The 17,557-nt window shown below is 33.2% G+C and overlaps 2 protein-coding genes across 3 annotated transcripts; both read right to left on the reverse strand.

The window, feature by feature from the left end:
- Positions 1 to 5,102: 5,102 nt before the first annotated feature.
- Positions 5,103 to 8,191, reverse strand: LOC128556201 (uncharacterized). Its single transcript, XM_053540390.1, has 3 exons — positions 7,982 to 8,191; positions 6,362 to 6,435; positions 5,103 to 5,696 (listed from the first exon to the last, which is right to left on the reverse strand). Exons 1-3 carry the CDS (start codon positions 8,091 to 8,093, stop codon positions 5,409 to 5,411), a joined length of 474 nt encoding a protein of 157 aa, XP_053396365.1. The 5' UTR covers positions 8,094 to 8,191; the 3' UTR covers positions 5,103 to 5,408.
- Positions 8,192 to 14,632: 6,441 nt separating this feature from the next.
- Positions 14,633 to 17,159, reverse strand: LOC123550974 (uncharacterized). 2 transcript variants are annotated; one of them, XM_045339516.2, is made up of 3 exons: positions 17,078 to 17,159; positions 15,425 to 15,507; positions 14,633 to 15,133 (listed from the first exon to the last, which is right to left on the reverse strand). In XM_045339516.2, exons 1-3 carry the CDS (start codon positions 17,142 to 17,144, stop codon positions 14,936 to 14,938), a joined length of 348 nt encoding a protein of 115 aa, XP_045195451.2. In that variant the 5' UTR covers positions 17,145 to 17,159; the 3' UTR covers positions 14,633 to 14,935. The 2 variants fall into 2 exon arrangements, with proteins under 2 accessions (XP_045195451.2, XP_045195450.2); XM_045339515.2 differs by lacking the exon at positions 17,078 to 17,159 and adding an exon at positions 15,932 to 16,083.
- Between the last annotated feature and the right edge of the window lie 398 nt (positions 17,160 to 17,557).

Genomic DNA, 17,557 nt, shown 5'->3' on the forward strand with positions numbered 1-17,557 from the left:
TTCCCATGGTTCAGTAAAAAGTATTTTCCACTGTCAAAAAATACTATATTATGAAGAATAAAAATTCTTAATGTATTGTACCAGTTATTACATTCTTGCAAAACTGAAGAACAAAACTATTTATAGGTTTAAGAGATGATGTCATGTCAAAAACTTACCGAAGATGGTTATCAAAAGAAAAAATACCAAGACTTGGTGATGCATCTCTAGACGGACCAGATATTACTGTCCTACAATGAAAAGATGTGAAATTATCACTATACAAAGTGCAAGTACTCATCACGAATGTTTATATATATAATTATATTACGGTATGAAATTACATTTACAAATTATTTATTTTGTATATAAATAATTAAATTTTCATATTTAACTTAAAAATTGACTGTGATAGAGAATGTCAATTACATGCGCAGGGAATAAATTGATTATAGAGGCATTCCCTTTTATTCTTTGTCTTTTACTTATCTATGTTGGCGAATATGCATGTATCTTGTGAATATGTGTGTTAAACATTATCACTGACGTGCGAAAGTAGCAATTATCCCCGTTCTAAACCTAGCATAGATAAGTTACGGTTTTGATTATGGGCCAGCAGACTTTCACTCGAGTCCATTGCTGATACTTATTCATAATATTTCTAAGTTGAAATAATAGGAGAAACATGTACATTGTATAATGTTTTCCATATAATTTAGTTGACAAGTATATGTACCAGCGCGTTAGAGGAATAAGAGCATACATTTCAGGCAAGTGATTAACTGTAGAGTGATCAAAAACTAATATATAATACTGTGATACATACATTTTATTACTGGCATTTTCATTTCTATTATAAAACAATCGTGCAAGACAATAACGTAAAAACATTACCTTATTTTTTTATATTCAAATTCTGTGGTTAACCGAATTAAAAATTAGGCCTTATGAACGATATTTTCAACGTTTTGACCAAAATAAAAAATAGCCACATTTTGGACTTGCGAGGATTCTGCATGGTTTGGCTGAACAAAGATATTGTTCTTTGAGTCTCAAAAAGGGATACGATACATTTGCGACATCTTACGTGTTGACATGTAGTGTGGTATATTAATATATAAATTCATATATTCTTTGTTTATTTGTTTGTTTTGGGTTTAACGCCGTTTTTCAACAGTATTTCAGTCATGTAACGGCGGGCAGTTAACCTAACCAGTGTTCCTGGATTCTGACACAGTACAAACCTGATCTCCGCAAGTAACTGCCAACTTCCCCACATGAATTATCAGGGGTGGAGGACTAATGATTTCAGACACAATGTCGTTTATCAAATAGTCACGGAGAACATTCGCCCCGCCCGAGGATCGAACTCGCGACCCCGCGATCCGTAGACCAACGCTCTTACCTACTGAGCTAAGCGGTCATATATTCTAGACAGGTATCTGTATATTAAATTTAGCATACCCTTCTAGTACCCCTTACGTATTACCCATTTAAAATTATTTGTACTTTAATTTTAAACCCAATGTAAAACATACGGAAGCCTATTAGGGACATTTTGTCTTAGTTTTTATGCATTACCTCTTATGTGTGATGTATTATGCGTTACGTATTATTTATTACCTCTTAGATTATACACTAAGATAGAGGTGAAGCGGGAAATATAACTGAATCCTTTATATGTGGACTGTATAAAGTTTTCTTTCACAAAGCTCGATCGAAAAGCTGTTAACTGGACTCTACATTCCGGATGGAAAGCCTGATCTAATGTACTTTGTTACCAAAGTATTTGATTTGTATGATTTTGCAAGAAAGTTAGCTAAGAAGATGTCAATATATGCTGTGAAATGTGTGGTTCCCGTAAGAAGATATATAGTCAAGACTCAGAATGTCTAGTAAGACTGCTCAAACCTATAGTGTTCAAATTTCCATACATGTACAAGATGCTATATAGAGAGCTATTAACACTGATTGAAGAAAAGTTTGATTTAATCACTTATTAACAAAATGAAAAGATCTTTCATTTCATTATATTATTTTTCCTTGCATCTGTGAAATAAAGGTACTATTGGATATGATACAGATTTGGTTAAGGGACACTTCTGTGACGTTTGAAACTGTATGTAAAGTGACAGATGTTTTGTTTTTACATGTTGGTGTAAGGAGTTAAATAGCTTTTAATACTGGTGAAGTTATAAATACGCTGGAAGAATGCTTCAGTCCTTAGTGCAGCGCGAACTGCAAATTCCTACTTAAGTCTAATTTATCAGCTTTTGCATATATAAAATGTAGGGGAGAACGGGGATGAATGTGCTATTTTTCATATTTTGCCTTCTTCTCGGGCGCTGTTTCAGTTTATCAGTACATCAAAACCATGTATGGTATAGCATTATATAACAATATGGCATTTAACCTTTTAATATTTCTGTAATAACACATATCAAAACGCTGAATTTCATAATATATCTTATGTCAATAAATATACATGATAACATACTGTCAGAATACAAATGTGTAATAACATCAAAAATCTACTTATAGCGGTGCAAAATGGTTTTTCAAACACAGTTTTGTTGTCTTTTAGTTTACAATGCATGTGCTTTCCAAGTAGTGTATTTGAAAAATGGCGCGTTTAAAATATTTGCAAATGCGGTCACAGCTCTTCAATAAAGATTGAAAGTCACGTATGGCGCAACCAACCCGTGACACATTCAACCCCGTTCTCCCTATAAATTTGCATTAGGTATTTCATCTTACATCTTATGTCTAAGGTATTAGGCATTAGATATTTCATCTTATGTCAAAGGTATTAGGAATTAGGTATTTCATCTTATGTCTAAGGACTTACTAGTATATACTTAAAAAAATAAAAAACAGAAAAAAAAAACAGAAAAAAAAAAAAACAGAAAAAAACAGAAAATAAGAAATGGGTTTTATTCAGTCTGTTTATGGACAGTAATGAAATATATAATGCTTCAAGACAGCAAACTGAAATAAATCACTAGAAAATAACAAATGGGTTTTATCGAGAGTGTTTATGGGTAGTAACGAAATACATTATGCTGCATATGTCCTTTTGCACCAGTTTAAGCAATCCTCTATTTTTAGGAACAGCCAAACCCCGACTTCCTATTTTAACTAAGTCATGGTATGGTTTTGTAAACTCAAACCACAATACCAGATGTACAATGTAACATGGTTAATAACAATCCTAGGTCTGATGACTCTAGTTCAAATACTTTTTGAGATATAGGACTCCCATAAAACAACAAGAAACAAAAGCTGTCTGTTGACAGTGCACTCGACAATTCGATGGACGTATGGGTTCAAAATATTAAGATTTTCTGACAAAAGAAAAAAAAAAGACAAACAATCCACCTGTATTTGTGGATTTAGATATATCTTGCACTATATGGCAATGTGTGGTCATGGTGGTAAGCAAGTGTTCAAAGTTCCGAAGTTATATATCAAACATTTTAGACAAAATATGGAATTGTATGCGAAACCTAACTAATTTTTATGCCAAAAGAAAACACCATGACTGAGCTAAAGACCTTCTCCTAGGTATGTAGTCTTGCCTGCATATGTTTACTATGATGGTAAACAAGTGGTCATCAGAAAAAGTTGTTTAAAGGTATTTCTATTTCTGTCTCTAAGAGATTCAGAAAGGGAGCAAATGCCCCGTGTTTAAACTACAGACAAAGTTTGATGAAAATTCAGCAACAGACTTCATGAAAAAAATGTTTAAAGGTTTCTCTGTGTTTAGCTCTAGAGGACCCTAAAAGGGGACCATTGCGCGTTTTGAAACAAATTTGGAAATGACCTTATAATGGTGGTATACAGACCAGGTTTGATCAAGATCCATCATGTTGTTCACAGAAGAAGTCGTTTAAAGCTTTTTTCTAGTTTTAGCTCTAGTGATCACCAAAAAGGGTAAAGTGCCACAAGCAGTAATCGTTAACGTCCGCCAATTTTGTTTCCCTATTGAGAACTAGGCAAATCTAACTTTTGATAAGTAACATACAATATACAACACCTAAGAGGTAATACGTAACATGTAAGAGGTAACTGATAACACATAATTTGTCATACATAAGAGGTTATGCATAAAAACTAAGACAAAATGTCCCTAATAGGCTTCCGTAAAAACATTATTGGGAATTATTCCATTACACACGTTTTCTATAATTAGCATGTTTGTAACAGTACACTCGTCCGAGGACAGCGATAGGAATTTCGCAACATTATATCAAATTGTCCTCGTCAAATGTTGCGTATCAAAATATCTTTCCGTTGGATTTCATTAAAATAGTGCATAATGAATTAAATACATGTCTGTAAGACAACACAGATGGCATACCTAAAAACAGGACTATTAAAATCACTATATAATTAAGGAAAGACTGTTGTTTATAATGCAGTACTGTATTTCATGCAAACCTTGGCTCGGTTTATATATTTTTTTCAGTTTTCCGGCTGGATCGTTTAGAAAACAATGTTCACTTACAAGAAAAAAAAAATGGTAAGTCAGACAATGCGGTCGCTATTCTCCAAAAACATATGCCCAACCATGTGCGAGTAGGTTTACTAATGAATATTTATAATCTACATACTAACACATAGGCTAGTTGTCTGACGATTGTAATTTTATTGCGTTTCAAATCTTGTTCATTTAGCGTTAATTTGTGACAATCAGAACGGCCTAACACTAAATACACAAGTTTAATAGTCCTGGACAAGTGCAGTGCATAATTTGTAGGTTACGTTACATTCGTTTTGTAAAATCTACCATTTCTTGAACGGCCAGGTCTGGACTTAAAGATAAGCTAATGCTATACAGAAAGTCATATCTGCGTTGGAGGCGACAAACAAGTTTGGAACTTTTAAAGGTGAAGATTTTCGTTATGTATTGTGGAAGGACTGGATTGAATCTTGTCGACTGCACTTCACTTAAGTTTTTCTACACAGCCATTGATCTAAATATGGCATTTACTAACCTTAAAATGTACCAAGTGATGTCTCTTGATTAAAGAAATGACGGAAAGATAAAACTTAATGTCGTATTTATCCAGCCCAGAGGTTCATTTTATTCTTACCACCATATTTCCTATTACAGTTTTATGACATTATATATTATAAATTAACAATACAACATTGATATGTCAAAATTTAATTAAAAGCAAAACATTGACACTATTCAATACGACAAAAAAATACATGAAAAATATTAACAGAATAGTATATAATTTATGCAAACAGACGAACAAAAATATAATTAACGGGAATTGGGGAAAAAAATTAATGTATTTTTTTCAAAACATTTCTGCATTAATATTAAAATAGATTAATCAATAATTCAATTTTAAACATATATTTGACATGGATAAATGGTAAGTCGAAGAGGGATTTCAAAATAACAACGTTTGTTTCTATAGCTCTTCATGTTTCTTATGTTCTTCATGTTTATTATGTTCTTCACATTTTATATGTTCTTTTTGTTTTTTATGTTCTTCATGTGTTTTATATTCTTCGTGTTTTGAGATTTTCGTCATTAGGTTTTGTAGACAGTGTTCAACAGCGCCACATCCGCTTTCATTAAACACGGCCTCCGCTTCCTGTGTACAAGGATGCGTGCACACTCCCATGTATCTCCAGTAAATTCCCTTCAGCATGCCATAATAACACCAGTTAATCACGCAGCCGTTTCCATGAGGTACCTATGATAACATTTATAGTAATATTAAAGGTGTAAGATGTTGTCATATATATTTTAACCAAGGTAAACTTATCTTACAAGAACACTTAACCTATCTCATAATATCAAAATATAGAAATAATTTTATAATTTTATACATGTTTAGTAGGAGTCATAAACGTGTAAAAATGTGTTTTTTAAATATGCACGATTATTTCAAACGAAGTGAGTCATGGATTAAAATCACATTTTTACATTAGTGCAACAAAATATCATAGGAAAAACACCCACGAATTCACATTACAAAAGGACTCATTAAATAGTGGAGAAAACTCTTTGAAAAAACTAACTGATAATAGAGATAATACTGTCTAGTGTGACAACACAGGGTAGTCATTGATTATAATATTATGCTAGACTATATCAGGTAACTGGCATTAAAGGAGAACTACGTGGACTTTTACAATGAATATAATCCTATGTGGGCATGACCTTTGAATAGTAAAATGTCACATCATCACATCAAAGGAAATAAATGTTTTAAGAGGTTCTTCAGAAAAGGATAAAAAGTATGTACAGTTGCCCGAGAGGATTATAAAACATATCATATATTTCATTTCAACACTTGGCATTATTAATGTTCTAATTACTTCCAAAGAAAGATAATAATTTTACAGTATGATTTACCTTTCCACACTTTTCTGTTCCAGCTATATCTGATGCAGTAATTAATAGTTTTGCTAAACCAGCCAGCGATGCTCCTATAAAGAGATATACAATATTTCAACATTTCTTAAGAAAAACTTGACCACTATCCTTACTGGGACTGAAAGGGCATGTTTGTATCATAGATGGCATTGATGACCAGAAACGATCCGTAAACATAAATAATCTAAGCTATAATTTATCAATTCTAGGGCACAAACACAAAACATATTCTTACGACCTTTGCTTATACATTTATTACAGTACTAGGGTCTTAGTCTTGCTTATAAGCCCATGCCAATAAATCATATTAGCGAAGAAAACTATTTTTCATGCACTGAAATATTTACATAATTACTAATAATTGGTTACTATTTTAACATTTAAATAGATTATTTCAACCAAATGCTTCTGTTGTAAATATGTACGTATTTAACATGAATATGATTAGTCGAAGAGGAATTAAAAACTGAGAAAGTTTATCTGTACCTCTTCATCTTACTTGATGTTCATGGTGTTTTTATGTTCTTCATGTGTTATTTATATTTCAGTCTACCTACGGAGACATTTTCTACAGACATGGACTAGGGCTAGTTCTGTGCTAATAAGCCATGGGGCACTCACAAAAGGGGAATACTCAATATACATATGCCATGCCAATTAATTATTTGTAACATGTTACAGGTTTACTATGGGATTACCATATTATTGTAATATTACATACCTGAAATGCGATCAAAAACCTAATTCTTATAAACAGTTCTTTTTTTTATCGATAATTGTTTAAAGGTGGATAATCAGATTTTGGCCATGTAACGGATTTGTTCGAAACTTTAGCATCTGATCATTTACACTCATTTATGTTCACTTAACACTTAATACAAATTAGATTTTCACTGGAGGTATTTTTAAAATTTAATTTTCCTATCCTGATTGCCCAATCAAGATAGAGTTATTTTATCATAAGTATAAATTTGATAAACATACTTTGCCTAAGGAAATGTATAAATATTAGACATATTGTAATATATTTGTAAAATATTTGCATTAAAAATTATGTATTTAGATGGAATTCATTAGAAACGAAAGTTTGAAAAAATATTATTACCTCCCTTTGCCTATCTTGGTTATAAATGAATTCAGAAGCTACACACAGCTTTAAAACTTGCATTTTGGTTCAGATTGTTCAATAGTTAATATGTCTATCAAAGGCAAATGTAAAACTAGACATTGTATCGAAATAAAAAGAAATACCCAGCTTTTTATATACTTTCATATTAAAGGGGAGTATTTACAAAATTTTATAAAAATAATAAAATATACATTTAAAATAGGAATCTAACTCTATGTAATCGGTCTTTTTGTTCCTTAAATAATTCTCTACCAGAATATACAAAAAGTAAAAAAATGTCATTACATGTTGTTTAAATGTGATTGACCACCTTTAAAGTATATACCCTCTGTCGATCAGTATACTATCAAAGAAAGTAGGACATACTGGTTGTTAAATGAATAAGATACTCCAAATATGCCTCACAGAAATCATAAAGACATAGAAAACCTTCCCATTGTAAAGATATTTGTAAAATGCAAAATACATACCCGAAATTGTTAGTACAAGAATCACTGTAGAAAGTTTGCCGTACGTTATCTTAACGTCAAGATTATCCGTTACTTTCTTTACACAACGTTTAATCAACGACTCTTGAATCATTCTTTATATGTTTAGAATATGAGCATTATACCTCCGATATGATTTAACGAATTTTTAAGGACTTATTTTGTTTGTCATCTAACCTTCAGTTATAAGCCATTAATATATACCATGTGGTAAATCGACTGTTATTGATTTTACCCTTCAATAAGTGGGTTGGTACTATGCCCCAACGATAACTTGATATTTACAAACACGACTATAAATAGATTAAAATGGAACCTAGGGAATTCAACATTTTCCTAACATGTTACAATCTAAATACTTCAAGGTTTTGTAGCAGTTACGAATTAGCTCAGTGGTAAAGCATACAGTCAATGTTCAACAGATCTTTTGCCGTGTGGGTTCGAAACTCAGCACTGATCGACATTTTTTTTTTTAAATTTTTATTTCACTTTTGCATAAAAATTAAGATTCCTTCATGAGCTCTGTGACAATACGACAGAGAGGTATCTAAAGGCATATCAGAATAGTTTTTACATAACAAAGATGATATTGATTAATTAAATGCATGCACTAGCCATGCAAATAATGAACATACTAGTGTGTTATATAAAGACATATAAATTATACAAATACAAGTATGCCCACGGGCAGAATGTCGAGCCCACCAGCACCTTTCACCTCTAAGTGCGACCTTGACCTTAGACCTAGGGACCTGCTTCTTACGCATGACACTCCGTCTTATAATGGTGAACATTCATGCCAAGTTACATCAAAATCCTACCATGCATGAAGGAGAAATACTCCGGACAAACTTCAATTTGACCTTTGAGTTAGGAACATGGGATTTGCGCATGACATGCCTTCTCATTGAGTTAAACATTAATGCGAAATATAAACAAGATTGTTCCATGCATGTCAAAGTTATTCTCCGGACAAAATTGGACGGACGCACGCACGCACATACACCGAAAGTGGCGACTATACCGAGCTCACCGCAAGCGTGCTCGACAACAAACCATCAAAGAAAGAAACAAAAGTACGGAAGAAAAGGAATAGGAAAAACAAATAAAAATCTGAAAAAAAGAACAACCCTTGTGAGGATTCGAACCCACAAAACGATCTGCTTACACCCAATTATTGTCTGCATTTTACCCAACTGAGATATGTTGCCATATACTTATATACTTATTTGAAATGAAAGAAATACTAATAATTGCGTGTCAAGTAATGTGCAAGCATTATGAATGGCTATTTCATCAGTTATCATGAATAAGACTCGTCCTCGCGTTTCGGCGGGAATCACGTTATCATTGGGGATTAGTATTTGCGTATTTTGCGTTTTATTTGGGATTCCAACGTTTATAATACACGGTTTACTAAAAATAGGATTTAATTGATTTGTTTACTTCTGGTGAGATAAATTTATACAGCATTTTTACTTTAAAAGGCTTAATGTGTCTGATATACAATTAAGGAATAACTTGCATGATATCGAAGAATGATAACTTCAGAAAAATTCTAAAATAAATAGCATATGCAATTTATTTGGTTATGCAAGCAAAATTTCATTTCATTTGACAAACACAAGATTGTGTCATAAATTAAATGGTTAATATATCGTGGCATTTGTCGATTTCTGACGAAAAGAAAAAAACAACAGAGGGCTCATATTAGATGATTTACATATTTATCTCAGTCACAGACACATCGGTTCAGCCGTCAGTTAATGTCTTAAAGAATATATTAGGTCGCGACCGTAAAACATGTTTTTGTTTTAATTTCAGCATCTTTTACCTCCAGCCTGCTAGCGGCAAGTGCTTTTGCCTTTACGACCAGTGCAGAATAAGATCAGCCCGCACGTCAATGCAGGCTGATCATGGCCTGCACTGATAGCTCTTCAGTCAGTAAAATTTCGATGAACACCCCTTCGAATAATAAATGGTTTTGCCCAAATTGAATGATGGACCAGTCAATTTTAGAAATTTAGCAGGGTAAAGGTTAAAAATTTCCTCACTATCAATGCTTTATTCAGAATAAGATGACCACATGTGAGATGTAAACAAACCGAAGAAATCGCCGCGGTAGCAGTAGCCTTGCTGAAGAAGCTTATTTGTAATTTTATTGCTTCCGTTAATTTAAACCGTCAACTTGACGACGTGCATTAGCAAACCGAATGAAAAATATATATCCAACACGATGTTGACTGGGTACATCCCCATCCAAGGCTACAAGCGGCGTCGTGATAAGAACTGCATTCGGATAAATGTTGTAAAAATGTCGTTATTAATAACAGTAAATGTAGAAATACACCTCAAGAATGATATTGTTTTGAATATACATGTACCTCATTGATAAACCATGCATCACAAAATAGTAATGTGTTTATTTCTCTTGCCACTGACGTAAACGGCGCAAGTCGGAGCGCTAGTGAGTCGGAAAGCCGGCGTCAAAAATTTCCTTGCCACTGACGCTATCAGATTTTGCCGGATTAGGTGAAAGGGACAGACCCTAAATGTTATGTTCATGGGTAGGTACTATAATGTTTGACAGAGTATCACAACTAGGGGTGTGTGGCAAAATACTTCGCTTGAAGCGTTGCTCTAAATAAAAAAACAAACAATTTATATAAATGTATCCGTACACTTAATTTTAGTACACAATAAATATTAGTATTACAGATGAATCATTGGCTAGACATCTTCAGTTCTGTTGTTCAGCAACAAAATCTAATCAAATGTACAATTTCAAATGTTCGATGTTAAATATAACTGCTCAAAGATATCCAATACCCGTCTTTCACTGAAATATTTACATCAAGTGTAGAACATACTCATCAACTGCATTTAACTTTATTAGATATATAAATTAAATGTATATCTTGAGCTACATTCATAGTGAAATGTCACACAGTAACACAGTCGTTTGTTAGAACTACTTCCAGGTATTGTACTGGTAGTACACTTATATACTGAGTTTAGCTACAGATGCATTGTGTCCCTATTTCATATTGTTAATACAGATCCGATGAATTTTGTTGGTTTTATATTTACATAAACTGTATGTAGTAATTGCCCATATTTTAAAAAAGTGAAATTCTTTAAGATATGGTCTATAGCTTGTATCAGCTAGTATTTTTGTATGTTCGAAACTCCGCATTGGATGTTGTTTTATAATGTGAGTAAGCCATCAAAGCTGGCTTGTTAACAATCTATGGTTTTATCCAATTCATGCCTAAAAGTATGCCCGAATCGGGCACCCAGGGCCTTCCTCTTTTGAAAGCTGTATACTTCTTTTGAAACACAAACGAGTACTTATCAAATATTTTATGTTTACTTTACTTTATCATTTTTTTTACAAAACTCCCTAAACGTTTTGAACAGGGTTAACCTGCATCTTTTAAATGGTCTTAAGTTCTTTGTTCAAATGTTTCAACTTGTTTGTCACTTGGGCAGACAGAATTTTTGGGTCTTGTAAGGCATATCTTTACAGAAAATGTCAACTAAGCGGAGCCCTATATACACCTTTGTAATCAAGACATCACTTGATATGCTCGTACTCACTATTTGAGGTTTGTCCACTTTTACTCTTACATACCATTATAGGGTACAATAATCACTGAGTAAAATTGATGATAATACAAACCGCAAACTGCAAAGAAGAAAATTACGATATATACAGAAATGAAATACTGACAGTATGACCAACTCTCATCTATAAAACTGTTTTTTTGCAAGCAATATAGGATTTAGAATGAAAAAAATATAGATGTATCATTCGAAGGTGTTGCCACCGGCGTTTCTGAGCGATGCCCACTGTGATCCAACATCTGTTTGTTTTGGCCTCTGTGAGTGTGCCTTTTTATTTGTAGCGGGCCTATCTGGCAATATAGTGCTCAGAATATATTTGCTGTGCTTTTGTTATATACATGAGACTTACAAAAACATATAAACATAATATTAAAAAACAAAACAAAAACAAAACAACAACAAAAAAAAACAATTCAGTCAATATCAATTAGATGATAATGTTCAAATGAAGAATTTTAAATAGCCGCAGTTTATTGCAAGTTTAACAGTTTAAGCTTTTTAATTTTCCTAATATTGTACGCAGCCTGAGCATCAGATTGACAGGTGTTGGATGTATTTTTATTTCCCCATATACATTTCACCAATATTTGGTACGATATAAGGTGAAAATCATAACGATTTAAACTACATTTGGGATCCCAGTGTTGAATATACATTATTCATGAGGAAACTGCATGTTAAATGAATGTTATATGAATCTGGAAACCCAATTCTTATTTAAAAAAAAATGATGAAATGAATATCTTATTGCATTTTTATATACAAAGACTTATTTCCTTTGTATACGAAAGTGAAAATGCAGCTGGATAGACTGTAATATGTTGTTACATTTTTTATCCTTTTGGGTCATGAAGAACATTCAATTAAATTGATTTACTATAAAAGAGTTCTGCTTAAGCCGGTGCTAGAGATCGTCAGGAATGCTGCACATTTCAACAGACTCGATCAAACCGAGTTTGCTATAATGTAGTTTGGCTACGTTCTTTACAGACCCTGTAGATAAACATCTATGAGAAGATCAAACATGTATTGAGTAAGCCTGTTCATGAAAGGTTATGGGCTGTGTAACACATTCACCAAGCGGGCGAAATGCTATTATATATTATCTTTGCATGGACTCATGATTCTAAATACCTGAAAAAATAACACGTACCCAAGCGCGGGCAGACTTTTTATGACATGGTCAAGATGTATCATTAAGTTGATGAATGACCACTTAGTTTGTTGACGTTTAATGTTAGTGCATCAAACCACTACTTTAGCATGTTAAACAGGAAAAAATAAAGCGGATACATGGCAATATGGTAGCGGTAATCGGATATACAGACAACCCCCTCAATAACGCAGTGGTAGAGTATCCATTTTGAGCGCGAAATTTTAACTTTTAAGATAGAAAGTTAAGTGTCGTTCCATTGTACAACTAAGAAGTAGGGGCTAAAAAAGATTTTTTAACTGAAAAACTTAAAACTCTACAAGTCCTAGGCCTTTGATATACTTATATAGAAACAAGAACTTATATATTCTTGTCTGAAACCACAAGGCAAAGGCTTTTGATATTTGATATGTAGCATTGCCTAATGGTCCTCTAACAAGAACGTTATGCACCTGGGGTGAAAAAGCCCCACTAGTTTTACATAGTGCAAAAAGCCTTTATAACTCGGCAATGGTTGGGCCTAACACTCTCCAACGGATAGGGAGGTTTGCCATGAAGAGAAGTTGACCTCAATGTCAAAAGTCAAAGCCACTGTAACCTTTAGTACCAAAAAAGCTTATGACTAGGACTCTCAAACTTAGTAGGAATGTTGGCCTCGACCAGTAAATAACCCTGCTGGCATAGGTCAAAGTCACTGTGATCTTTAATACCAAAACAAAAACCTTATAACTCTAGGACTCTCAAATGAGTCTGACATTCATTGACCTTTACCATGACTTACTGACCTATTTCTGTATTCGGAACTACAGCAATGGAATTTGGACCTCTGGTACTCTTTTTGCCTGGTAAGTTACAAATTCCAAAAGTCTCCTTAGCCCGACCTGGATTTGAATCCGGGACCTCGAGTTCTCTAAACAGACAGTCTACCACGTCGCCATAAAAGCTAGCTGACAGGCAAGGGAGTAGAAGAAGAAAGTGCCGTATAATAACTCTGCTTCGCGTGGATCTTTTGTTTCCTAAAGCACCTTGAAATCAGAGCAGAACTTATTTTGCCTTAAAAACATATCTATTTCAGTCATTAAAGTGTCTTCATGCTTTGTGTCCTGCATATCCTGTACATTACGTTTTTGTGCCCCAAGAACTCCGTATTAAATTTGGTCTTGTCCTTGCGTCAAATCCTGGGGTTCCACACACTGTTGACCAATATCTAAAAACATACATTGCAACCGAAAATTTACAAGATGATCATTATATATTTATATAGATGTGCCATAGAAGGAACTTTTGCTATGCTTTAACTTGTAATATAAATACACACACGAGACAGACTGGATATGGAGTATGTACACACATGATTGTACACACATGATTATGACAGGAACTCAATCAACCTTCTTAACATACCAACACATAAAACAACGATAGAAAATTTATTTCCATTCCATTTTTTTGCAGCCAATATACAGCTAGTATAGATATACAAATACATGTCAATGGTAAAGCAACACAACTTATTATGAACTTAAAAGAATCCAATGGCAATCTTTCACAAATTTTCTTTACTTTTAGATATTAACTTCAATTGTATAAAGTCCGCATCAAATGTATTTAACTTTACTAAAATATATAGATTAAGTTTGTATTTTAAGAAACTTACTACTGTTACCATATCACTTCATTTAAGACAAACTTTTACATAGGACCACACACGATAAGTCGAATTATTTTATGTTTGTCCCTGTGAGTGACAAAATAACTTACAAACGATCTACAAAATGGATATATAACATGACATCGGTATATGATCGATCGGATTAAAAGAAATCTAAGAAAAAAACAACAACAACAACAACAAAAAAGAAACAAACAAAAAACATGCATTTTTGTTGCAACACTCATATTGGTACTTTTGTCTTAATAAATGATGACAATATTGACAGAGAGAAATATACAAGAAGCAGTTTTACATAGTGTTATATACGGTTTCAAGAATAATGAATTAATGAATATTATACACTTCGTGCACTGTTACACTTCCAGCATATTACTGCAACACAGGTTTACTGCACAAATTAGTATCTAAATTAATAAAAATACACATGTAAAGTGGTCACGCAGCTTTGAATAAATGAAGGTAAACAATAATTAAAGTCATTCTATAGATCGCCATGTCTTGCAATTTTTCGCATTAAGTTGTGCAGACAGTGTTCCACGGCCCCGCCTCTGCTTTGTTTAAAAACGGTTTCTGTTTCATGTGTACACGAATCCGTACAGACACCCATGTATTTCCATTCTATTCCCGCCAACATGCCCTGGAACGACCAGTTTATCACGCAGCCATTTCCACGTGGTATCTATAAACAATGAAATGTAAGTTATAGAATTTATTGTTTATACAAAATAATAAAATTTAGTTTTCTAATTGTAATCGAAGTCACCTTTGGCTAAATGTTCAGTTCTATAATATCTTTCGAAACAAATACTTCTTGTTGAAAGTAAGAATAAACTCAGGTTCTACAATAATTCCATGTTAGCAGACTAATCAATTTTAAATGATCAATCATTGCAGCTTTATTTATCTGGTGAAATCTTTCAATATTACTCCGTATCATAATTGTGATATGCGTCATTTCGTTAAAATATACCTGTCCAGAATTTTTTGTCCCGAGTGCGCCAGCTATATTTGTTGCCATACTCAAAAAGTCTTCTAAACCACAATGTGCTGCCCCTGTAAAAGAAATAACGAATAAAGTTTAACTTTATCTGTGTACCATGATTTACTGGTATACCAAAGAAGTAAAGAAGTTCCCCAAACATAGAAAGTAAGGAAAAGTGCTTTAAAAGCGACATACTATCATACAGTAACACTGATTAGAATTTTCCTGTTGGATACATATCCTTGTTTTTCAGTGATCACAAAGGATAAAGCATACTAAGTCCAAGTCCTCGGCCACAACACGACACGACACTTAACTGAGAATGAAAGTTATTAAAATAATACGTGATCGAGTCCTCAAGAAAGTGTGCAATAAGTTTCAACAAACATGTACTTGCGAAGTCGCAAGGCAAGATAAACTCCTCCCTATCTTAAACGTCATTTGCCATATATATGAAATGGTACGATAAAAATAAAAGAATATAAGTTTACTTACCAAACACTAACACTACAATAAAAGCCGAAAGAAATTTGCCATGCATTTTTGCTCCAAGTTTATTTCTGTCCACCCGTTTAGTTGCGCGCCGTTCGTCTTCTACTGAGATAAAACGCATTGGAAGTGAATTTTATTTTAATAATTACGCATGCGCAGTAGGTACCAAGTGTCAATTTTCAGAAAAATTCCAACTTTTAGTTTCGGGTATAAGTCAGTCCTGCATATATGTTACAGTGTTATGCACTAACGCATCTATATTAATGTAAAATTACTTTCAAGGTTAAATTAAATGAGTACACTAAAATCACACCGACAGAAAAAGAGAAAGTAGCCAAGCAAAATAATAGAAAAGTCGGCAACAGCTCCGTATACAGAAAAGATATGAAATCTAAAATAATCATGTTAATGTAGATATTGTTTTTAAAGTGTCGTGGTTCTTGAACTTAAAGGTAATTTAATTCAACAAAAAATGTACCAATAAGAAACAATATCAGTTTCATCTAGCGGCCATATATAGTATTAGTACATGACTCGATTTAGTTTGCCATTTTTCTGACTGCGGCATCTCAATGAAAATAGGATAACATGGCGAAACAGACTTAATTAGTATGGGTAAAACAATTTTTCAGGTCGAACTTTTGTACCGAGTATAATTATATGCACGCATATAATAAAGGAATGTGATACGAGAATGACCCGGAATTAACCAAAGTGCGCCTATTTTTATGTCACTTTTGTAGGATAATATTTATCCTCACCAATTAATGATAAGTATATGCTAGACCTTCCGTCGACAACTATTCAAAGAAATATACACCATGCAAATTCAATGTAGCAAGGTCAAAACCGTTACTTGTCTGAACTGCTTCCAAGATTTTGAAGTTCTATCACATCACTGATCTTTATTGATTATTTCGACATGTAAAAAGGGCGTTACCGGCTTAGATTGTCTTCAGTTTTCTACATATGCATATACCGGGAATTTATAAAAGTTCACCGGATACGCTTTACAGAAACTCTTTAAAAAGTTAGTTGTACGATTTGCCAAAGACCCCCACCCCTTTCTTAGTTTCTGCCTGGTTCTATTAAAACCTTTAAACCTTTTGAACCCCCATCCAATCCCCATTCCTGAATCTGCTATTATACCTGCTATTTTCGATGTGAAAGAAATAATCCATTTAACATCCAGGAAATGAAGAAGCGGGCGGCTCATGGTTGACTGACTAGGAGGCTAAATTATCAATTGATGCATTTACTACAATAAGCGGGATTTCAGTTTTAAAAATATTTTAAATGATAATGGTTGGGATTCCAACAATCCAAAAGTCCCTTTTAGTTACAGCTTGTCTTAATAGCTAATATACAGATAGAACAGAGATATAAATGTACGGCATTGGTGCAGAAAAACATATTAAAGACACGTTATGTAACAATTAAACGCTCATATCTTTGTTTCAAATACCAAATCATATTTTCCTAAATTTGTTTCAGAATGGTGTAATAGTCTTGACGTACAAATTACTATACATGTCATCCATTGTTTTTGATTACCTCCTTGCACAGCTCTGACTGTAAAAGATTGTTTTTAGTTTTTGTTGGATTCAACGTATCACTGTTAACCTTATA

This window comes from Mercenaria mercenaria, chromosome 4 (genome assembly GCF_021730395.1).
Source record: "Mercenaria mercenaria strain notata chromosome 4, MADL_Memer_1, whole genome shotgun sequence".
NCBI classification, from domain to species: Eukaryota; Metazoa; Mollusca; class Bivalvia; order Venerida; family Veneridae; genus Mercenaria; species Mercenaria mercenaria.